At 43.0% G+C, this 25,025-nt stretch overlaps 2 protein-coding genes across 2 annotated transcripts in view; both read left to right on the forward strand.

Moving 5' to 3' along the window:
- LOC134078642 (NACHT, LRR and PYD domains-containing protein 12-like) overlaps positions 1-862 on the forward strand; it is a 24,078-nt gene extending 23,216 nt beyond the window's left edge. Inside the window, exon 13 of the mRNA XM_062534722.1 lies at positions 673-862. Within this exon, the coding sequence (XP_062390706.1) occupies positions 673-862 (190 nt within the window). The remainder of the gene's footprint in view (positions 1-672) is intronic.
- A 1,613-nt stretch (positions 863-2,475) lies between these two features.
- The window catches only part of LOC134078649 (NLR family CARD domain-containing protein 3-like), a 39,049-nt gene continuing 16,499 nt past the window's right edge, over positions 2,476-25,025 (forward strand). The window contains exons 1-4 of the mRNA XM_062534735.1: positions 2,476-2,559; positions 21,935-21,961; positions 22,437-22,521; positions 22,757-24,557. Of these exons, the coding sequence (XP_062390719.1) occupies positions 2,476-2,559; positions 21,935-21,961; positions 22,437-22,521; positions 22,757-24,557 (1,997 nt within the window). The remainder of the gene's footprint in view (positions 2,560-21,934; positions 21,962-22,436; positions 22,522-22,756; positions 24,558-25,025) is intronic.

Consider the following 25,025-nt stretch of genomic DNA (forward strand, 5'->3'; position numbering starts at 1 on the left):
CATTGGCTAATGTGTAGAGGTGGGAGTGGATCATGGAGACAGCCTCCAGTGTAGAGAGGAAAGAGTGGAGACAGTGCTGAGTGGAGAGAGTGGAGACAGTGCTGAGTGTAGAGAGGGGGGAGTGGAGACAGTGCTGAGTGTAGAGAGGTGGGAGTGGAGACAGTGCTGAGTGTAGAGAGGTGGAGACAGTGCTGAGTGTAGAGAGGTGGGAGTGGAGACAGTGCTGAGTGTAGAGAGGGGGGAGTGGAGAGTGGAAACAGCCCAGAGTGTAGAGAGGAGAGAGTGGAGCATGGAGACTGCCCCTAATGCACTTCCTCGTCCTACTCCTCTCACTCTTTCTTCATGTCTTCCTTTCCACACACACAGACACACACGCCAGACAAACATTAGCTCATTTTGACCCTCCATTTCATAACCCTGTATTTAGTTGTTGTGGAGTTATTGTTTTAAAGCGTGGTGTCCCAGTAGTTCAAGTTCCCTGAACAACAATCAGCTGACTGGTGCATTCAGGCAGCCGAGAGATCACTGACTTAAGACGTGTGGACTAACTCCCCTACCAACAGGAACTGACCGATGGACCTGAATAGGAAGCTCCTTCCATCCAATCAGATGCAGGCTGTGTGTGTGATGGGAGAACAAATTCCTCTACTACATCCTGATTGGGTATCCCAGCTCGCTCCACGACACCAGAGTCCTGAAGAACAGCAGGGTCTACAGAGAGGCTCCGCCTCCTCCTCCTGGCTGCTTCATCATGGGGGATGGTGGAGACCTCTACATTCCCAACTCAGCAGCCATCATTACCCCCATACCAACAGCCAATGTGAAGGAGGATACAGAGTCCACACAACCAGAGATACTCTAGGGCTCCTAACCTCCTTATGGGGGGCGTAACCTCATTCTAGGGCTCCTAACCTCCTTATGGAGGGTGTAACCTCATTCTAGGGCTCCTAACCTCCTTATGTAACCTCATTCTAGGGCTCCTAGCCTCCTTATGGAGGGCGTAACCTCATTCTAGGGCTAGCCTCCTTATGGGGGGGCGTAACCTCATTCTAGGGCTCCTAACCTCCTTATGGAGGGCGTAACCTCATTCTAGGGCTCCTAGCTTCCTTATGGGGGGCGTAACCTCATTCTAGGGCTCCTAACCTCCTTATGGGGGGCGTAACCTCATTCTAGGGCTCCTAGCCTCCTTATGGAGGGCGTAACCTCATTCTAGGGCTCCTAACCTCCTTATGGGGGCGTAACCTCATTCTAGGGCTCCTAACCTCCTTATGGAGGGCATAACCTCATTCTAGGGCTCCTAGCTTCCTTATGGGGGGCGTAACCTCATTCTAGGGCTCCTAACCTCCATATGGAGGGCGTAACCTCATTCTAGGGCTCCTAGCCTCCTTATGGAGGGCGTAACCTCATTCTAGGGCTCATATAACTGTTATGTACTTGTTTGTTACATCTTGATTGATCGCCCCCTACTGGTGAACGGATATGTGTGTAAATACCATATAATGTGTATGTAGTTCAGCATGTAGTTTTACTCAGTAAACAGCCTAACCTGTTACGGTCTCAGTTCCCTTCATGTCACAGAATTGATCATGTGATATTGTAATATTACAGTAACATCATTCTAGAGCTCAAAAGATCACTCTAGAACTGGTAACTTCATTCCAGCGCTGTAAGGTCATTCTAGGGCTCGTAATGTTCCTGGCCCTTCAGCATGCCGAAGAGCTGCTGCTGGTGATGCCTGCATGCTGTTCAAGTCTCTCTTCTCTCCCTCAGTCATCACAGCCTGTGCCGTCCTCCATAACAAGAGTCACAGTGGGGGGACAAACATCACGTGGACGTCCTCCATAACATAAGAGTCACAGTGGAGGGACAAACATCACGTGGACGTCCTCCATAACATAAGAGTCACAGTGGAGGGACAAACATCACATGGACGTCCTCCATAGCTTAAGAGTCACAGTGGGGGGACAAACTTCACATGGACGTCCTCCATAACATAAGAGTCACAGTGGGGGGACAAACATCACGTGGACGTCCTCCATAACGTAAGAGTCACAGCAGAGGGACAAACTTCACATGGACGTCCTCCATAACATACGGGTCACAGTGGGGGGGTCAAACATCACATAGACAACGTCCTCCATCACATAAGAGTCACATTGGGGGGGGGGTCAAAGAACAATCAGACCAGTTAGATAGATAGATAGATAGATAGATATTTTATTGATCCACAAGGGGAAATTCAAGGTCCCAGCAACTTAAGACACCACACACAACATACACCACAATGTAAACAGGATGATAAAAGGCAAATCAACAAATCAACATGACTAAAAAAGAACAGTAAAATACACTCAAGATAAAGATGCATATGAATGTATTGAGGATTGGTACTGTGATCCAGTATTAGGTGTGTGTCAAGGTGGTGGTGCAAATAAGTCCAACAGTGCAACAGTGCAAGGTTAAAGTCTAGTGACCATGGACGTCTCAGAGGCTGCTGATGACCCAGGTGTGCCTCCATCTTGTCCACTGAGGGGGGAGTGGGGCGGGCACAGCTGGCTGGTGAGAGAGTCTGATACCCAACATCACACTTTAACATGTTAAAGACCCTATGCAACTTTCTGCAGGAGACGATCGCTCTTTGTTTACATCTGGAAGTCTGAGACGAAGAACCACGCTTGCAATTTATATATTTAAATATAGCCTATACATGTATAAATATACACGCTAAAGCTGTCGGGGAAGCTCTGCAGAGAAAATGCAAGCATAAAACGAGCGAAAACGAACAACGAAACCAAAACCAGAGATGAAATCGCCAATCCTGCATAGTTCCTCTTTAAGGCCACACAGCTGACTGGTGAGAGAGTCTGATACCCAACATCACACTTTAACATGTTAAGGCCACACAGCTGACTGACTGCTTGTTATCATTATGTGCACTTTTCATCGTGCTCTTTTCATTCAACATGTTTTATGAATCTTGGAAGTTAAGAATAATAAGCTATGTGCCGTTTGCTGGCCTAACTTTGGTTCAGAGATCAGCATAGACGTGAATGCTGGATAAAGGTAATAAATATACAGTATTCATTATACTGTAGATAGGTGAGTTGGGTGGTGAAAAGCGAAGATTAGTATTTTATGATACATGTGTTGTCCACAAACTGAGCATGCAAGCACATTGTCACTTTGAGCATCCATACACCTGACTCACAGTTGTGGTTTATACTCTGTGTGATCTGGAAACAGTGTCAATCTGCCAAGTGCATTCTAAAGCGATTCAGTCTTTTAGACAGATGAAGTCTTACAGAATATTGCCAGACTTTGGCATTGCTGTTCCTATAATGGAACACTAGGTGGCAGCAGTACGTAATTACAGTTTTTTACGATTGTTTACACACTAAAATATTTTTTTTTTCACACAATTAGCAAAATTTTACTCCAAGGAGCACAACACCTCCACAGATTTGCACAACATTACACACAATGTCTGCTTCACCCTTTTTGCAAAACATTACACACAGTGATTTGTAAAACTCTACACACATTTCCACACCTTAGACACAGATAAGGATTGTGAGGTTACTTCCTTGTCATTACAAAGCCCCAGATTCCCAATGACTACACTAATGAACGAATTGGATAATCACATCCACCAGGTGTGTAAGCACACATGTGCAAAACTGAAAACGCAGCACTCAGACTTTTGACTGAAGTGTGTATGTTCTGACTGAAGTGTTTCACTTAGCAAATAATCTAGGAATTATGCAAACTGAGTGTGGCGTTTGGATAGCTGTGCTTAAATTTTGTTAAAAAGAACTCGGTTTGAAAAATTGTGTGTAAGCAATTGAAAAAAAACTGTAAGACTACACATGTGAAGTGTTACGGCCCGGCCGCGCAATGTCTTAACCCCGCCCATTTTGCAATTACGGGCCTATGTGCTCGTTTCCTCTCTTCCTCTGTGTGCCCAGGTGTGCCTAATTTGGAGGTGAATATAGGACCAGCTCCGTCTGTGCTTGGGGCGGCAGCCCTCCTCCCGGCGTTGAATTGGATTTCGTTGCGTTACCTTTGTTCCTTGTACTGACTTACACCTCATTTTGCGTATTTACCACTACACTGATTTGCACCACACTTTTATCGTTATTTCTTAATATTAGTTTATGTTAACTTTATTTAATAAACTCATTCATTATTATTATTATACTGCGTTGGTCTCCCCTTTAATGTACATACTAGAGCCAGTATGTTACATGTGGGGGCTCGAGCCGTGAGTGTTCCGGAATTGGTATGTAACTTATTTTTCGGTAACTCGTCTGGTGGTTTAAAAAAAAATAAGTTAAATTGTTGGTTAAGTATTGCCTCTAGTTTAGTTGTGCGCTCAGGTGTAAATTGCCTGTTGCAGCAAACGTGTTTAAAATTGGGGAGTACCACGCAGTAATTGTTTGCTTAGCTAGTGGTTAGTTTGGATAAGTGGCTTAAATTGATTGCTTGGTAATTCTTTAATTGGTTTGTGCTTTGTTTTGCTTTTGGTTACCGTGGAGGAGGGGAGCCATTGGAGCCGTGCAGCCGGTGTATTTGTCTGGCTGCAGGGTTGACGCGTAGGCCCAGAGCCATAGATAGAGAGTTGCGACACTCTTTGAAGTCGCCGCTGCGCCGTCACGTGGTTCATGTACGCTACAACAGTTCTAGACAGCCCTGGCGCTGCCATGTTATTTCTATGGGATAGACAGCAATGATAACGGGAAACATCGAAACAAACCAAACACGAGTTCAATTTGAAGTGCTATAACGTGGGTTAGCATGTTTACATTAGTGCCCATGCGTTTGCTCTGCAAACATCGTTCTGAAATATAGTCTATTCTGTGGTAGCAGACACTACCATTTAGCCTACCTCTCGGCATCAGCTCCATTCCTGGTTCCGTGATGTGCCTGTTTGTCGTCATGCATAATAAACTTACATCGTTGAAATGTATGTATTTTGTATCCAATGTTACCGTGGGTATTTGAGATGTTCAGTGTCCTCTCAGTTATTTTGATGAGATGAAGGTGGCCACCCTAACATAGGCCTACACACCCACAGACTTCACAATTTTAGGAGTAAGCCATGAACATCTAAGAAATAATATATGGCAACCAGTAACAGGTTATACGTTAAAAGTTAGATCAATGCAGTCAATCTGTTAATTTATTTATTTTAAGGAATAGCCTAAATATGGCCACCACACAGCCTTAGTAATATTTTCAGATTAAGCCATAAACATATACAAATTAGTGGTGGGCCGTTATCGGCGTTAACGTGCTGCGTTATCGTGCAACTCTTATCGGGCGATAAAAAAAATATCGGCGTTAATCTATTCTCAAAGTTGGGCTGGGAGCCCAATATATACCACGCAAGCTATGATCACTTTCACCTTGATATCTTAGCGCGAACGCCAATGTTTAAGAGTGCGCCTGAAAAAAGTCTAGGTCGCACTGGTGCACCTGACGCTGCTCGGCTGCTTTCTTTCACAAGTTGTCATTGTAGACTTCTATGCGTGCAACTTTACCAAACAGTAATCAATGATGCATCCTCCCAACATGGATAAGCTCAGACCCCTCCCGAATCGGCACCTGATCCCTCATTCCTAATAGAAGTAACCCCCTTCTCCTTGGCCCGCTTTCTCTTGCTCTCCCTCTCCCTCTCCCTCACTCTCCCGTGCGCGCTCAATGGGCACTCGCGAGTCGCGACCCGCCCCTCGACATGCACATTTAATCCAAATAAAACATTCACTATCGTGAAAGCAATGATGCATATAGAAGACGTTAGCTAAATTAATATAAATTCCGGTTAGCATCATTGCTGCAGAAAGTTGATTAAAACTCTTACATTCAAGTCACTCTTGCATGAGTTGGATGATAATCTCAATACCAATGTTTTCCAACTCCAAAACTCGAAAGGAGAAAAAGAATCAGCCCACATTGAAACTTACAGTAAACACATGTGGGGAAACTGAGCAGTCCAACTAGTAAGCTATGATAAACTAGCCAACTGTGCTACTTTGTTTACATTTTGAGGTTTCAAGCAGTCAGCTGAATTAAAGAGGCAGAGTTGTAATATGAATAGTAGGCTGCAATCTGCATAAAGTGTGCTGTCATGAATATCAGACATTTCAGTATGTAGAATAGGCTTATATAAATAATTTTGTAAAGAAAAAAATATTTTATTGTGTTTCAAGCTTTTTCTAGACTTTTTGTTGTTAAAAAATCATTATATGAAAGGACAGCAATAAAAAGGTGACCTTTTAGCGTTAAAGGCGATGCAATGAAAAATGTGGGTGCACCTACATTTTGCGCTGGTGCTCCTAAAATTAATCTAGATTAATCTAGATTAATTTCAAGATTACAGTGAGATTAATCTAGATTAACAAAATTAATCTATGCCCACCTCTAATACAAATACATTAACAAAGAACGATAAATAACAGCCAAAATGTTAAAAGTGTGTATGTTAAAGTTAAGTTTGTTCAACAGTTCGTTCAGGACACCCACTGTTTCGATAACATTGTAACTCAATAAGCAATCATCTGTTTCAAGAAAGCACTTACAACAGCATAAAAAGGATGACTGAAACATTTTGAGTTTTCAATACATTTGTTTATTACATTTTCAAGTTTTAACGACATCAAGAACAGGAATACACACAGAAAAGGCGTAAGGGAGATATGGTGAGACTGCAATATAAAAAGGAGGGTTAACACCTATTTATATTTTCAAAGACATTCTGAAAAACATTTCAGATTCCCAAATCTGAACAACCGTACCGTGTGTGAACAACTAAAGACATTAATGTGCAAAGGATGCTGGACATGCACACCTACAAGAAGGTTAACTGAGGAAGATGTAGCACATTTGGCTGGAGGTGTGACAGGAGGTGTTGGAGATGCTGAGGTTGGAAGGGTCCCTTCGTTTGGACCTAAACCATAAAAAATGACCTTCTCTGATAATTTCAGTCAATACTACACACCCGTCTTGTCCTCTGCATCCTTGGTCCTAGGCAAGAACAGGCACAGTGGAAAATGGAGAGAGCAGGTAAAAGTCAGTGTATACTTGGTACAATACATTCACAGATGCCACATCAAGGTATTAGCATAAACAAAAGCAAAAGGCCAGCAAGAGTTTTACATACCCATACACGGCCGACCCCTTCAAGGTTGGTTGGGGGTGCCACACCTTATAACTTTTATAACATCAATGATTCCAAACAATATCTTTCATAGTTATTTTGAGAATAAAAAGCTGACAGGCTATAAGAAATCACTGCACTTTAGCCATTGCATTCATCAACACAAGGAGAGGGTAATCAGTAACTGACGTTGTGAGGAATGCCAGCATGCTGTAGCCTACAGACAACAATGACTGTGCTGACAGCAAATGTAGTGTGCTGCTAGAGCTGAAGGAATTTAAGAGAGGTACCCTTTACTGTCCATTTCAGGAGGCCTTCCATATCATCAGTAAAGTGGAGCAGTTGGTCCGGGCAAGGACGACCGAATCCCTTATGGTGTCAACCAAAGCAGTGGCACTGCTACAGAGAGAGATAGTATACCCACTTAAAAGCATTACCATCTATACCCACTTAAAATATTAACATTTGGGATTGATTATAGTATACAGCTAACTAGACTAGGCTACACCATTGCAAACATTGTTCTTATTCTATGGATGGACCTAATTCTGCCCTTAGAGCATCATTAACCTACACTTTTCAGTTATCCATACAAGGTAAAAAAAAAGAAAGAAAATTATTATACTTACAAGGACCACGTAATTGAAGACAATGTCTTGTCACGTCACTTTCAGCATGATAGTCATTGCAATCAAAATTATTCCATCAAATACATCGACCTGCTGTGGTGATATAGACCTCAGAAATGTACATTCAATGTAGAATAATATTGACTGCAACCTGACATCCAACAGCAGTTGAGACAAAAAGAAGTACTGCACTGTACACGCGCCCCTATCCCAAGCTCTAGTCTCGTGCCACTGTCCCGACTCCCGAGTTGGAAGTAACAGTAGGCTAGTGGCACTAGGGGCAGGACTGGACAGTTAGGCAAGTGACACACGGCAGGAGAGTATAGTACAGTTTTTGCTTCTACAGCTCCCCTGGCCTGAAGTTCATAACTGAAATTTCTGTTGTGAAGAGATGTACCCGAGTTCATATGCTCTCTGATCACAAGTTTAGCTTCAGGTTCACTTCATAGTGCCATGAAACATTCCATCTAGCAAGCTAACAAGCTAGATCAGGTCTAAATGAAATGTCATCCCATTAATTAGTTCCACTGTTCATCTGAAGAACAACTTAATCACAAACTCGTTGATAACGAGCACATCTGATGCCATTGCATGCATTAAGATCACGTTACTGTTCCCCCTTCATTGCATTTCGAATGTGCGTGAGCTGACTAGCTAACATTAGCTAACGCCATCAGGTTCAGCAAATAGGATTATAAATGTCAAACTCCTTGATAACCCCATATATTATCTAACGTTGCTCTACTACAGTAGCGTAACCAAGTGTGATATGTCTGACATTCCTTATTGACATAGGAACATTACATTTAAGCTAGCCTCCCTCCCACGTCTAAGGTTAGCTTTGTAGGCTAACGTAACGTTATGCTCTGAAATTTCGGTCATAACTAAGATACAAAAATTACAGTTAAACGAGCAGCACAAACAACTCGAATAACACTACGAGTACATACTGGTACAGTTGATATAGGAAATATATAACAATTTCAAAAAAGGTCGTGCTTTCGTTTACTTACCGCTGACAAAGTTAGGCAGACACCAATGGAAGTGAATGAGGCAATCTCCGCGAATGTCACTGTTAAGAACTGTTGAGCTCTCCATAACGCGGAAGTAGCCTGAAAAAACGTCCGCCATTGTTTCCTCTGGAGGTCTATGGGAGTGTCGCCACTCTGTTATATCTACCGCTCTGCGTAGGCCTACAGGTAAATTGGGTAGCCTACAGGTGCTTCTGTTAAGTGGGTGGAAGGTAGGTTAGACCTACCGAGCTAATGTAAAACCCCGTCGCAGGTATAAGCGCTTACCGCTGTTTATTTCTTTGCCTTTTTTATTTTAGTTTATTGTTTTTGGTGTGTCGGACGCGCTGGGGTTGCGTGAGGAGCAACTCAATTGTATGTGGGCACACTGAAGACTAGAGGTGGAAATATTTAGGGAATTGTTGGGGAGATAGGTACGGGGAAGCTCTTGTCAGCTATCCGGGAAATGGGGTGGCCGTAATACCTGTGCCTGACTGTTCAACCTGTGTATAGCGTTTATCTTTGTCCTATTGTTTTGATTGTTGAATAGAAGAGTTACACCAAAGTTGTGAGATGCCTACAGTGGACATCAATGATTTTTTTACGTCTCCATCAGAGGTTTTGTTGGAAAGCCTAACGAAGGCGCAGTTAGTTAAAGTCGTTGACCATTATCAATTTGAACATATTCCCAAAGGACTTACGAAGCAAGAACTGAAAGAACGTGTGAAAAGTAAATTGGTTGAATTGTTCATTATGTCAGTAAATCCCGCACCTGGTGGCTATGGCCCGTCAGCGACGTCCTCTCCTAACATTGAGCAGGTTTTCAGTTTTGAGCAACAGTCTGAAATTTTAAAACTACAAATGGAACAGAAACGATTTGAGGCAACGGAACGTGAGAAAGACCGGGCATGGGAACTCAGACGTTTAGAAGCAGACGAAAAAAGACGCGAAAAAGAGAGTGAGTTAGAACTCAAGCGCATGGAGGCAGAAAGGAAGGCACATGACTTAGAGGTGGAAAAACTTAAACAACGCCAGGTAGAAACTGAGAGAGACAGCAATCTTCAGAAAGAAAAGTTAAAATTAATTGCGGAAGGGAAAATACGGGGCGATTCCTCTGGGTTGTTGATGGGCACGGACAGAAACCTGTCCCATATGATTAGGTTTTTGCCGAAGTTTAATGACCGTGAGCCTGACATCTTTTTCTCTCTCTTTGAAGGTATTGCTGACAATTATGAGTGGAGTAACGCAGACCGCATACTACTGCTTCAGACCACTTTTACGGGACGTGCTCAAGATGCGTTTGTGGCGCTATCGGTGTCCGAGCGTAGAAACTATCAGCATGTAAAAGAAGCGGTATTAAGAGCATATGAACAGGTTCCAGAGTACTATAGACAACGGTTTAGGAACTGGAGAAAAGGCGACCGTCAAACGTATGCTGAGGTCGCTAGAGAACTAGCCTAGTTAGTTTTTTCAACCGTTGGTGTTCCTCTGTTAACGTTAACACGCTTGACGATTTGGTGGAGTTAATGATTTTGGAACAGTTCAAGAATATTGTCCCTGACCGTTTAGCTACATACGTTAATGAGCACAAAATTAAAACTGTAACTGAAGCAGCAGTGCTTGCTGATGAGTATGTTTTAACGCATAAAGCTAAATCTGATTATTTTAACACTCATATACGTTAGACCGGCACATCCGGGAACTTGACTCGCGACGAACGTTCCCGCCCCTTTTTGGGGGAAACAAACTACGTCTCCCATTAACTCCAATGCAAATTAGGCTCAATAAACGTAATTCGTACCGAAATCGTAGGGGTAAATGATAACAGAAAACATAACGAATCAATAGGACCACTCAATATATTACCACTTTGCCGGTCGTTGACCGTGAAAAATACGTTCAAAAGCTTAATTCAATCAAAGTAAAAACATGTCCCTTCGGTCTCCCGAGTAGCCTGCTAGCAGTAGCAGTGGCCAGTGTCATACCCAGACATACTCTTATCTCATTGAATCTCCAGTTAAATAACTAAATTGCTTTCCTGTATTTTTGGTCTCTTATTTTAATTGTAATGTTGTGTAGTTGACTGACAGGCTTGGATGTAAAGTATGTTCGTTAGATAATTCCAACATATGATAATTTCTGTCGTAGCCGATAGCCTAGCTGCTAGTGTTAGCCAAGTGTTAGCCTAGATTTCCGTTTTCGTTGGTCTGATTTATTTTTGGTGTAGCCTAATGTTAGGGGTTCTAAGCTTTGTGGTTGGTACACCCAACCACACAGAAACTTATCGGCATGTCTGTCTACCGCGACCACTGATCTATAAATAATAAGTTATTCGTTATAGATCAGTGACCGTGAACAACACCCGTTCACTTTGGCTTGTTTCAGGCTTGTTCTGAGGGCTTGTTTCCCCAAAAAAGGGGCGTGGCGTAAAACAACCTGCTCTGTGTGACGCGACGCCGGTCGAACGTATTGGAGAGGAACATGGGCCGTCTCGTTTTCACGACGATTGGAATTCGAAATCAGAAGGTAAAGATTCGTCGGAGCGCACTAAATCTGATCCTGATCGCTGTAATTATTGTTGGGAGGTTGGACATTGGAAAGCAGACTGTGAGGTGTTGAAAGCAAAGTTTAAGAACAAGGAAAAACCTGCCCAGTGGGGTTTGTGTGCAGTCCCGGTCCAACAGCATAAAATTAGAAGTGGAGCAGGTGGAAACTTGTTTTGTTCTGCAGGTAAAATTGCGCCTAGAGCTGAGATCACTGTCGCGGATGAGGTTGTAGGTGAGAGCTACGGGCCGTTCATCACAGACGGTTTCGTCTCATTAGGAGGTTCCTCTGAGCGAAAACCTGTAAAAATCTTGCGTGACACTGGTGCTACGGAAACATTTGTTTCTGAATCGGTCCTACCCTTTTCTGGTAAATCTAGCACTGGGAAAAGTGTTTTAATTCGGGGCATTGGGATGACCTCTATGTCCGTTCCTCTCCACAGAATTGTGCTAAGCTCTGATCTTGTGGAGGGGGAGGTAATTGTTGCCGTTCGGCCGGCTTTACCAGTGCCTGGCGTGGACGTGATTTTAGGAAATATACTTGCTAAAGACAAAGTGTGGGCTAGTAGGAAATCACCTCCTGTTGTGGCCACTGAGCCTGTCCAGGTTTTAAGATCGGATGAGTGTGTAGCATTTCCCAGTGGTGGACGAAGTACATTGATTATGTACTTAAGTGAAAGTATAGATACCTTGTGTCAAATATTACTTGAGTAAAAGTGAAAGTACCCACTTTGAATTTTCACTTAAGTAGAAGTATAAAAGTATTTGCCTTCACATGTACTTAAGTATTACAAGTAAAAGTACTTCAATGAATTATGGTTCTAATGGCTTAATAATTATAATTTATCCTTTTCACATCAAAGCTCCTGCTAAATCAGCTTATATAAGGTGAAATACTAATGCCACTCTTCAAATAGTTTCTTACATTTGTCTATTTGCTTAGAAGCTATCTACAGTGGGGAGAACATGTATTTGATATCATGCTAAAGTTGCCTAAAAAGAGAAATATAAAATCATCATTTGACAATTGATCTTAATGCCTTAATTAAAAAAATGAGTAAAAATCAAACTGCAAACAAACAGATTGCCATGGTGCTTTTTCCAGTAGGCCTATTAGCCTGTTTAATGCTCATTGAGCTCAATGCAAATCAAACAGGCTAATAGGCCTATACTGGAAAAAGCACCATGCCAATCTCTAGCTGTGGTGAAGGGTATGATGACGTGGGGCTATTTTAATTCCAACGGCCAAGGGAACTTTATCAGGATGCATTTATCCTGGATCCATGAAATAGCTGTCCTTTAAAAATAAAAATCTACCTGCCCCTGTGTTAAATTCCCATAGGGTTACATAGGGGGTCAAATACTTCCATCCCCCTAGCATTTATTAAGAACATTTATTGATTTACGATACATTATTCAATCACAAAGAGAATTGGTGTCCTTAGCCCCCCCCCCCCCCCCCCATTATGATAATAATGACAAAGTAATTTTGTTGTAGAAAATACATTTGTTAAAGGAGTCATAGAACACATTTTTTGACCATTACAAATTGATCTTTGAGCCTAAATAATGTCATATGTAAATTTGTGGGGCTGAAAACGCCCCAGGAGCACTGCTAGATCGCCTAATACAAGGTCATAAATAAGCCTTGCAATGAAACAGTTTGTTTTTCCCGCCCACTCAGCAAGTTCATGAATATTCAAATGAGATGCGCGCTGATTGGTCTATTGGCCGATATGTCCTGAAAGTTGATTGGCTCAATCCACCGGTCTGAAGCTAGAGCAAAGTGAAACTACGTTTACTGCTGATAAATAAAGCCAAAGTCTTTGATAAAGCTATCAACAATGGATTTAAATAAGGAATACAGCCGTACATGTATAAACCGAGTCAGAAGAAGGTTCTGACGAAGATGAAGTGCAGCAGATTCCCCAACAGAATGAATGTGTTAGATTGGTAAGTTTTATCAGTACATTTCTTAGTATCCACCTCTTTCCTTAACCCGGAAATATGTATCGTTGCGATGGTTACGATACTGTTTTCAACTTCCGTTCATTCTGTTAACATGTGCGTTCTCCATAGCAAACTAGATTATGCCTCAACTTAGATTTCGTTCGAAATGTTGACAATTCTGCCCTCAGCATGTATATACTGCATCACATATAACCGATATAAAATAGAAAAGTTGACTTTTATATGCGTTATGATATGTTAAGCACCGTAAACCGTCACGTTAAAACAGATACGATGCAGCTTCGCCGGAAATAGAAAACCGTCTCGGTGTCATGGCGACCCCCATTGTTGGCTGCGGAATATCGTGGATAGTAACACTCCAAAGTTAGCTGTAATAACGCTAGCATTACAACGTCTCTGCCATAGACCACATATCTAGATACTAGCATCGTAAGAGCAGTTTAACAAGAATTATTAATCGAAGGTATGCAAATGAGAGGGGCCGAGGGGTGTATCTAAAGGGGGATGGGCGCCTATTACGTGTTATCTGAGCTCTGTTCAGATTGGAGCATTTCAACACGGCTGTTTCTATTTCCCAATTTGCATACGAAAGCAGGCGGGGGACGCGGTAAAGTCTTTGGTGTTGTCCTTTGGACACTGCTCGCAGCCTAAATTCAACAGTAACAAGGTGAATGTGGTTTTGAATTCTAGGACTCCTTTAAGAACTATGATGCTGTTTGATTCATTTATAAATGGTACACTGTCACTTTAAGACTCTTGCCGGCTCCACTCAGTGGCTGCCCTTTATAAATAGTCAGGGAGCCATGGGGTCAGACCTGGCTTTGTCGGTTAAAGTTTTTTTTTTTGCAGAATCTAGTAGACTAGGGGTACCTCTTTAAGATTTAAGAGGGTGCCCGGTGATATCCCTTGGGCAATTTCGTATATTAAGCCTTTGTTGTCCAATGTGTTGACTATAAGGCGGATGTAAAAAAAAAACTTTAACCGACAAAAGTGAAGTGTTCCTTTAAGGTTCTCGTGAGCTTTTGGCAGACCAGACCAGTCACTAAGCCATGGGGTCAGGTTGCAACCAACCCAGGTCAGACCTGGTTTTGTTGGTTAAAGTTTTTTTTTTTGCTGAATCTAGAGTAGGTGTACCTCTTTAAGATTTAAGAGGGTGCCCGGTGATATCCCTTGGGCAATTTTGTATATTAAGCCTTTCTTGTCCAATGTGTTGAATATAAGGCGGATATGGATGAGTTTCCTCTCTCACTCGGAGAACAAAATCTCCACTTCACAAGCATCTACATACACCAAACTTTTCAGTCTTATACCTAATCATGTTTAGAAGGATTCTGCAGAGGGGTTTGTTGATATATGATTCTTAGCCTGATTTACATGACATTTTATTCCAAAAAACATGGCGAAAATGGATTTTTTAAAGGCTGGTATAGTATTTTCTGATTTACTGAATAACTAAATGAGATATCCATAATTCCCCTTCTAAAATACGTTTCATCTCTTATGTCAACAAAATGAAAAGAAAAAAATTTAAGCTGGCTTTGTCCAATGTTCAGATTTGATCTTTTTACGTTTATGCAAATCAGCGCATATTTAATTACATCATACCTAATTTGCATATTCAAACATTAAATTTCAGAAAACTTGTAATACATTTATTTTTCATATTGATCTAAGTAATCAACTGGTGAAGTTTCATAGTGATATCTGCTTGTTAATTTTTTTACCCTATTCACCTGTAGTATATCCGCCTTATAGTCAACACATTGGACAAGAAAGGCTTAATATATGAAATTGCCCAAGGGATATCACCGGGCACCCTCTTAAATCTTAAAGAGGTACCCCTAGTCTACTAGATTCTGCAAAAAAAAAAACTTTAACCGACAAAGCCAGGTTCACCTAAATTATGGCATTTGGCTCCCGGACTAAAAGCGGAGATATCAGTTATCAATGCACTCTCTCCCTTTCATGCACGCTCACACGTTCCCTATTACGTTATGAGTAACGTTATGAGTAACAAACATGCACATTAGATTTGCTGCAATAGAGATTTCAAAGAGTAGGCTTTCATCTCTATGTAACATTGATATTGACATTGTAAATGTACACGTTCTCTAAGAAGAGTGTTAGTTTGCAGGAATGTTAACCACAACGTCGTTGCTGGAAAAAAAAAAAAAATAGCGAAAAGCCAATAGCCTAAGTGCGTGGCGGGCCAGATCTAAACTAATGCATGCTCGGTGGGCCGCATTGAAGTGCGTGCAGGACGCAGTTTGGACACGTGATTCGTTTTGCCAAAATGGAACGAGAGGGTTTTCATAAACGTAACGGAGTAAAAGTACGAGTTTTCACTTAAAAATGTAGTGAAGTCAAAGTACAAAGTCTCACCAAATATAAATACTTAAGTAAAGTACAGATACATCAATATGCTACTTAAGTATTGTAACGAATTACATGTACTTCGTTACTGTCCACCACTGGCATTTCCCGAGGGTTTCACTGCGTGCGCGGGGACTCCTGCAAAGAGTTGCGTCCAAGGAGTGGATCGCTCGTTTGAACGTGCTCCTCAATTGCCTGTTTGGCCTATTTCATTTGACTGTGGTTTTATTCTGCCTCAGAAATACGACGAGGGCTTGGTTGAGTCGGTTGATTTGGCTTTGCCTGAAGAGGAAATACAAAACATAGATAAGGGGTATTTTATTAGGGATGGCTTACTTATGCGAAAAGGGTCCGCTGGTCCTTTGTCTGTTTTAAAGGATGGCTTGCAAGAGTCGGAGTCACCAGTTCGTCTTGGGGATTACATCGATGGGGGTAGGCGCAGATGGGTTTTGCCGGCGCAATGTGTAGTGGAAAAGTCGCAGACATGTATGAAAAAGATGTTTGATCATAAGACCGAATCTAGACTGTTCAGTCTGGGGGGTCAGGTATTGGCGCGGGTGCCAATGCATGGTTCTCCATTTCGGGGAAAATTCACCGGTCGATTTGCGGTTGTCCGCAGTGGCGGTTTTAGGTACGGGCGAACCGGGCGGTCGCCCGGGGCGGCATCTTGTATGGGGCGGCACGAGCGCTTAACCCTATGAGCCAGACTGACGCAAAGTGTGTCAAAAAACACTCATGGGGGCGCTCGTGGAGGATCTCGCCTGGGGAGTAATTCAGGCTAGAACCGCCACTGGTTGTCCGTCAGGTAATGTGCGAGATGCTTGCCTGTGTCAACTCTCTTCTCCCCTGTCTGTCTACCCCTGTCCCTCTTAGATTACTTTTTCAGGTTCTGGAATTGTCGAGGGCCGGGTGGCCGGTGGGCCAGAGAGTGAGACGTGGTGAGGGGTGATGGGTGTGAGTGTGGGGTTTGGGGTTTTCATCTGGCCCTATGTGAGTGTATGGTGGAGGGGAAACTGTATGTTGGTGGTGGATGCGGTTGGGCGATAATGGGACGAGTCAGAAATGTTGGATATAGGGGTGTATTTTATGTTCACTTTTGGGCCGTGATTAGAGACAGAGGCCGCGGGCGAGGGCCTCTGTTTTAAGGGGGGGGATATGTTACGGCCCGGCCGCGCAATGTCTTAACCCCGCCCATTTTGCAATTACGGGCCTATGTGCTCGTTTCCTCTCTTCCTCTGTGTGCCCAGGTGTGCCTAATTTGGAGGTGAATATAGGACCAGCTCCGTCTGTGCTTGGGGCGGCAGCCCTCCTCCCGGCGTTGAATTGGATTTCGTTGCGTTACCTTTGTTCCTTGTACTGACTTACACCTCATTTTGCGTATTTACCACTACACTGATTTGCACCACACTTTTATCGTTATTTCTTAATATTAGTTTATGTTAACTTTATTTAATAAACTCATTCATTATTATTATTATACTGCGTTGGTCTCCCCTTTAATGTACATACTAGAGCCAGTATGTTACAGAAGGGAGGCGCAAGGTGAGGTTTTATTACCTGTAGTGTGTTTTACAGAAATGGTACCAATGGTATGAGGAAGTGTACACACAGAATAGATTTCACTAGAGTAAAGCCCAACTCAACATGAGGCAATCCAGACTGGGTAACACTAATAGTGGAGCTTATTGACTGACAGCAATACTGCTGTTTAAATCACACAGGCTGGAGGAGGGATTCATTATTTATTTATTTAATTTCACAGAGACCATGTGACACAGCTTGTCTACACCCTTTATGAAGAAGTGCTGAAGGTCATTCATAAGCCTTTGGCTCCCTAGGACACATCTATTTCTATTGAGTAGGTGATACACTCTTATTCCCATAGTACCGCCACAGTGATACAGGGATACAGTACATCATTTCACTGACTGTACTGTATTTTAAGGGCTCATCAATACACCCTCAATACTGTATCTGTGTTTGGTTCTGTGAGCAGTGGAAAAACATGGAGTTAGGCCACACAACGACCCAATGCTATTCCATGGTGAACTTGCTATACATGTAGTAATAACAGTGATATCAAATTTATCCTGACAATTCTTATTGTGCATGAAACTAGATTGTGTCTGTGCACTGAGTTATAAAACAGGTGAGGAGACGGCCTTTGGCTTCTGCGGTGATTCATGAGCAGAGTGATCATTAACAGAACGACCTCATACAGACGTCTTGCTTGTCGAAGTCCACTAAGTCAGGCGCCATCTTAAAAGCAAAACAGCCACTTGAGAGCTTCAGAGATCCTCCTGCCGTCTGAAACATGCGAGAGTGGGGAGAAGGGAACAAGACTGAAGACTAAACAGGTAAGATGGCGTTAGCTTCAAATCATTACAACTCTGAAGATGAGCCATGTGTTATAGGCCGTAAACACTTTCATGTGTTGCTGTTGGGTTCATGAGAAGTGTGTAAAGAAAGTGTTAAGGGATGCACCTCACTGTCACATCTTAGATTTCATTCTGTCTCTCTAATGAGATTTGTCTGAGGGAAGTTACACTCATTCTGTCTCTCTAATGAGATTTGTCTGAGGGAAGTTACACTCATTCTGTCTCTCTAATGAGATTTGTCTGAGGGAAGTTACACTCATTCTGTCTCTCTAATGAGATTTGTCTGAGGGAAGTTACACTCATTCTGTCTCTCTAATGAGATCTGTCTGAGGGAAGTTACACTCATTCTGTCTCTCTAATGAGATCTGTCTGAGGGAAGTTACACTGAATCTAAAAAAGTCTGAGCTGGAGCAGCTTTATGGGTTTCCTGATTACTGAAGTAATAGCGCACTCACGCATACACACGCTCACTCACTCATACACACAGACACAGACACACACACACACACCCACACACACACACACACACACATGCAGAGGCATAAAATCATGCATTTTAATAACATCAGCCTGTGTCATGGGGATGCAGTATTTTAGTTCAAACCTAATAGGCCAACAACATAACACCTCTGGCTGTGGTGTGTTTCTGTGTTGACTCCGTGTGTTTATTGTGTTTCTAATCACCCCGTTGGCCTCTCCTCTCTGCAGCGCTTCCCCCTCTGCCACAGCAGCACACGGCTATGAACAGAACAGCCCCACAGCACCTGCTGACAGACACAACGTCCACCTCCACCTTCCTTTCTCTCTCTCTCTTTCCTTCCCTTTTTACTCTTTCTGTTGATTTTCTTATTGGTTAATTGATTAGAACGGATTTCCCTCAAGATGCTGAGGATGCTGTTGGTGGAAATTAAGCAGGAAGATTAGCATTAGCTGTGTCCAGTCACGTGACCATGAAGAATGAGGAGCCCACCACTGATGGACATCAAGGGGTCAGCACAGGACGACCTTATCCAGGGTGAGTTGTGTCCTCTGCTGCAATCACGATTACTTAAATGTTATGTATGCAGCTGCTCCTGAGTAATATATTTCGCTCTTTTATGTGGAAACTGAAACTGAAACTGAACCGAGTTGAACTGAAAATGTGTTGACTCAATTCATTATATTTTATATCCTTGTGCATCCAGACCACAGACACACAGACCAGTGTCTCCAGTGCCCAGCGGTGTGTCCATGAAGAGTGACTGGTCCATGGATTGGCCTCCATATCTCAGCAGTGGACCACCACAGTCTGATCCAAAGTGAGATTTCAGCAAGTGTGTGTGTGTGTTTATTTGTTGTGTGTGTGTGTGTGTGTGTGTGTGTGTGTGTGTGTCAGGGATGGAAATTAGCACCAGCCACCAGCCAAATTCTGGCAAAATGTGAGAGTGGCTGGTAGATTTCAGACACAAAGTCATATTTTAACATTGATTGGCTGGTTCATTTCACCAGAAATCTGCTATTGGCTGATAGATTGTCACATTTTCAAATTTTAATTTCCACCCCTGGTGTGTGTGTGTGTGTGTTTGTCTGTATTTATATAGAGAGAGAGAGTGAGAGAGAGAGTGTGAGAGTGAGAGAGTGTGCGGGTGAGAGAGTGTGTGTTTCTTTATGTGTTAACATGTTTGAGAGAGAATGAGTGAGAGTATGGAAACCTGAAAATGTGTCGGCTCAATCTGGTATGTGTGTTGTCTCCTTGTGTATCCAGACCACAGACACACAGACCAGTGTCTCCAGTGCCCAGCTGTGTGTCCATGAAGAGTGACTGGTCCATGGATCAGCCTCCCTATCTCAGCATTGGACCACCGCAGTCTTATCCAAAGTGAGATTTCAGCAAGTGTGTGTGTGTGTGTGTGTGTGTGTGTGTGTTTGTCTGTTTTTATTTGTTAGCATGTTTGTGTATGTGTGTGTTTATTTGTTGTGTGTGTGTGTGTTTGTCTGTATTTATTTGTTAGCATGTTTGTGTGTGTGTGTGTGTGTGTGTGTGTGTGTGTGTGTGTGTGTGTGTGTGTGTGTGTGTGTGTGTGTGTGTGTGTGTGTGTGTGTGTGTGTGTGTGTGTGTGTGTGTGTGTGTGTGTGTGTGTGTGTGTGTGTGTGTGTGTGTGAGTGTGTGAGAAAGACAGAGAGTGTGAGAGTGTGTCTCCTTGTGTATCCAGACCACAGACAAACAGACCAGTGTCTCCAGTGCCCAGCTGTGTGTCCATGAAGAGTGACTGGTCCATGGATCAGCCTCCCTATCTCAGCAGTGGACCACCGCAGTCTTATCCAAAGTGAGATTTCAGCAAGTGTGTGTGTGTGTGTGTGTGTGTGTTTGTCTGTATTTATTTGTTAGCATGTTTGTGTATGTGTGTGTTTATTTGTTGTGTGTGTGTTTGTCTGTATTTATTTGTTAGCATGTTTGTGTATGTGTGTGTGTGTGTGTGTGTGTGTGTGTGTGTGTGTGTGTGTGTGTGTGTGTGTGTGTGTTTGTGTGTGTGTGTGTGTGTGTGTGTGTGTGTGTGTGTGTGTGTGTGTGTGTGTGTGTGTGTGTGTGTGTGTGTGTGAGTGTGTGAGAAAGACAGAGAGTGTGAGAGTGTGAGAGTGAGAGTGTGTGTGTTTCTTTATGTGTTAGCATGTTTGAGAGAGAATGAGTGTAAGAGTATGGAAACCGGAAAATGTGTCGGCTCAATCTGGTATGTGTGTTGTCTCCTTGTGTACCCAGACCACAGACACACAGACCAGTGTCTCCAGTGCCCAGCTGTGTGTCCATGAAGAGTGACTGGTCCATGGATCAGCCTCCCTATCTCAGCAGTGGACCACCACAGTCTGATCCAAAGTGAGATTTCAGCAAGTGTGTATGTGTGTGTGTGTGTGCCTCTATACGTGTGTGCCAGTAATCAAGGTTGTGTGTTCGTGTGCGTCTGCACGTGTGTCAGTAATTGTGTATGTGCGTGTGTGTCTGTGGGCGTGCATCTGCATATGTGTCAAGTAATTCGACACTTTCAGACAGACGTGTATTTCCGCAATGTTCACAGACTTTTTACAAACTTTTCCTGCTGCTGACCTAGTATAGTTAGTTTGTTATACTGTTGCCGCCACAGCTGCTATGTGAATGCAATTGCAGAAAAAATCCACACTTGTCAGTAATGTTTGAGGGAAGTATTACATGTATTTAAAGTGCCCTAATGCCACTGAACAGTTTCACATCTCTCCAACACGCTGCTGGTAATGCAGTAAGGCTATAGCCTCCACCATACCCAGTGTAAGAACTACACTCTTCCGCTGTCAGGCAGCTGACCGTGTGGCCGCATTTATAAGGTGTCATAATCTGCTCAGCGAAATTAACATCATTTGACGGAAATTCGAAATTAGATGTGAACAACAGGTGGCGATTCTGAAAACGGCTATTGTGTGTCAGTCTGTTTATTTGGTAGCATGTCCGTGTGTGTGTTTATTATGAAGAGTTTGGTTCCAAAACGCTATATCCACCATTTTAATGAATTTTCATAATTTTTTTTTTTAATTTTGTTTTGCAAGTAATTACAGTGGAACTCTATTGGTTTATGTTGAGTTGATATATCTTAACTCAATTAAAACAAACTGGATTTTTATTGATATTACCTGAAATACACAATTAAATAACGTGACTTTTTAATGTTTTTAAAAATGGATATATAGCGTTTTGGAATCAAACTCTTCATTTGTTAGCTTGTGTGTGTGTGTGACTGTGTGTGTGTGCGTGTGTGTGTGTGTGAGAGAGAGACAGAGACAGAGAGAGAGAAAGAGAGAGAGAGACAGAGACTTTTGGTTGGATAATGTGTGTCTTTGTGCTATTATTGTGTCTCTGCTGTGGATTTAGGAATACTCTGACCCAGGATCCGTCCAGGTGTGGAGTGTGTGAGCATCTGCTGAGGGACCCAGTCATCACCAGCTGTGGACACAGTTTCTGCAGGCAGTGCATCAGCAGCTACTGGAGCCAGTCTGGTCCATCAGGAGACTACAGCTGCCCCCAGTGCAGAAAGAGACCCACGACACAACCCATTACAAACCCTGACACAACTATGGCACAACCACTTGTATATCCACATACAACCATGGCACAACCTCACCTATACCCATCTACAGCCATGGCACAACCTCAATTATACTCACCTACAGCCATGACTCTACCTCACCTAGACCCAAATACAGCCATGGCACAACCTTTGTCGTACCAACACAGTGAAATGGTACTTCATCTGAACCCATCTGCAAACATGCCACAAGTTCCTCCATACCCACACACAGACAGGGGCAATCATTATACACACATCCAGCACCCTCTTTATCCACACATCCACACGGCACAGATCTCTCCACAGCCTCCCATAGATGAGCACACAGTCATGAGAGGCAGCACCCATCTGCAAACTGAGCATGCTCCAGTCAAAAGGGCCAAACTAACAGGTGAGTCTTTAAATATTTATCATATCTGTCCATGATCGGGGCTTGTGCTTGGAGACCATTTATTTGAAAGAAATCAAAATCTTATACAATCTATTATCTGTTAAGATAATAAAAGGTTATTTTATAAAAGTACTGTAACTTGTGCCAAAGAAATGTGTTCTAGACACATTGACCAGTTAGTTATGAATAATGCTCATCTCTTGGTTTGTTTGTTTGTCTGTGTATTGCCAAATAGACAACCATGTCCTGAACAGAGTACTGATGACCCATAAAGCCAGCATGAAGAGGAGGTTTGAGAGCATATGTGAAGGCATCATAAGATCAGGGACTCAAACACTCCTAAACAAGATCTACACAGAGCTTTACATCACAGAAGGAGAGAGTGAAGGGGTGAATAACGAGCATGAAGTTTGGCAGGTAGAGTCAGCATCCAGGCCACAAACCAAAGAAGACACAGCAATACACTGTAATGATATCTTCAAGCCCTTACCTGGACAAGAGAGACACATCAGAACGGTCATGACCAAGGGGATTGCTGGCATTGGGAAAACTGTCTCAGTGCAGAAGTTCATCCTTGACTGGGCAGAGGACAGAGCTAACCAGGATGTAGATTTCATGTTTGTGCTTCCGTTCCGTGAGCTGAATTTGGTCAAACATGATCAATACAGCCTTCACAGGCTCCTGCTTGACTTCCACCCTGAGCTTAGAGAGCTACAAGATGGTGAATACAAGGATTGCCACATTGTGTTTATCTTTGATGGTCTGGATGAGAGTAGACTTCCACTGAAGTTCCAAGAGAACCTAAAGTTATCTGATGTGACACAAACATCATCAGTGGATGTGCTGATGATGAGCCTCATTCAGGGAACTCTGCTTCCCTCTGCTCTCATTTGGATAACTTCTCGACCAGCAGCAACCAGTCAAGTCCCTTCTCAGTGCATCAGTCAGGTAACGGAAGTACGAGGATTCAATGACCCACAAAAGGAGGAGTACTTCAGGAAGAGAGTCAGTGACCAGAATCAAGCCAACAGAATCATCTCACACATCACAGCAACCAGGAGCCTTCACATCATGTGCCACATGCCAGTCTTCTGTTGGATCTCAGCCACTGTCCTTCAGAAAATACTGGAACAGGATGATGGGAAGGAAGCCCCCAAAACTCTGACTGAGATGTTCATACACTTCCTGCTCATCCAGACCACCAGGAAGAACCAGAAGTATCAAGAGGAAAGTGAGACAGGTAGACAGAGCCTCCTAGAATCACATAAGGGTGTCATATTGAAACTAGCAGAGCTGGCTTTCAAGCATCTGGAGAATGGCAATCTCATGTTCTATGAGGAAGACCTGAGAGAGTGTGGCATTGATGTCAGTGAAGCTTCAGTGTACTCTGGCATGTGCACTGAGATCTTCAGGGAGGAATGTGTGTTTCACCACAAGAAGGTGTACTGCTTTGTGCATCTGAGCATCCAGGAGTTTCTTGCTGCACTTCATTTGTTTGCCTCCTACTTGAATAAGAACATGAAGGTCCTGGAGGCATTTCTTAGCAGAAAGTCTAGGTCTTTACCAGATGTGCCTCTTGATGAGTTGCTGAAGAATGCAGTAAACAAAGCCTTGGAAAGCAAGAATGGACACCTTGATTTGTTTGTTCGCTTCCTTCATGGCATTTCTCTGGTGTCAAATCAGAGACTTTTGCTTGGCCTCCTGACACACACACACAGCAGCCCAGACAGTGTTAAGAAAACCATCAAGAACCTGAAGGTGATGCAGAGACAAAATATCTCCCCTGAGAGGTGCATCAATCTGTTCCACTGCCTGGTGGAAATGCATGACTCCTCTGTTCATGATGAAATCCAGGCTTTCCTGAAGGCAGAGAAAGGTGCTGTGAAACAGCTCACATTGGCTCACTGCTCAGCCTTGGCTCATGTGCTTCTGATGTCTGATGAGGTGCTGGACGAGTTTGACCTGAAGAAATACAAAACCTCAGATGAGGGACGGAGGAGACTAGTGCCAGCTGTGAGATGCTGCAGAAAGGCACTGTGAGTATCAGAATGAATACTTCAGTGATTACACACACTGCACAATCCTGACATGTTTGCTAGAGCTCATGTTTTATATGTAGGCTGATTAATATAGAAGAGTTTACACAGAGAAATCGAAAAACAGTTTACTGAATGTGTGTTTGTGTGTGTGTGTGTGTGTGTGTGTGTGTGTGTGTTTGTGTGTGTGTGTGTGTGTGTGTGTGTGTGTGCGCTTGTTTGTTAGGGCAGGGGTGGGTGTAGTTTTTTGCACATCTCAAAATTTGACAGTATCTTATTTTCCAGTTTAAATAACCATTCAGAGGTTTCCTATTTATCTATTTCCTGTTGTGTGAATGTTCCATCATGAGAATATTCCATCTCTGCACCTGATCAAATCAAATCAGCAGGTGCAAATGTTCCATGGAGGTGTATGGTATAAATGGGGTGTAATTAAAAACACTGAACATGATGTTTTCCAGTCTGAAC

Source organism: Sardina pilchardus, chromosome 1 (assembly GCF_963854185.1).
Source record: "Sardina pilchardus chromosome 1, fSarPil1.1, whole genome shotgun sequence".
Lineage (NCBI taxonomy): Eukaryota > Metazoa > Chordata > Actinopteri > Clupeiformes > Clupeidae > Sardina > Sardina pilchardus.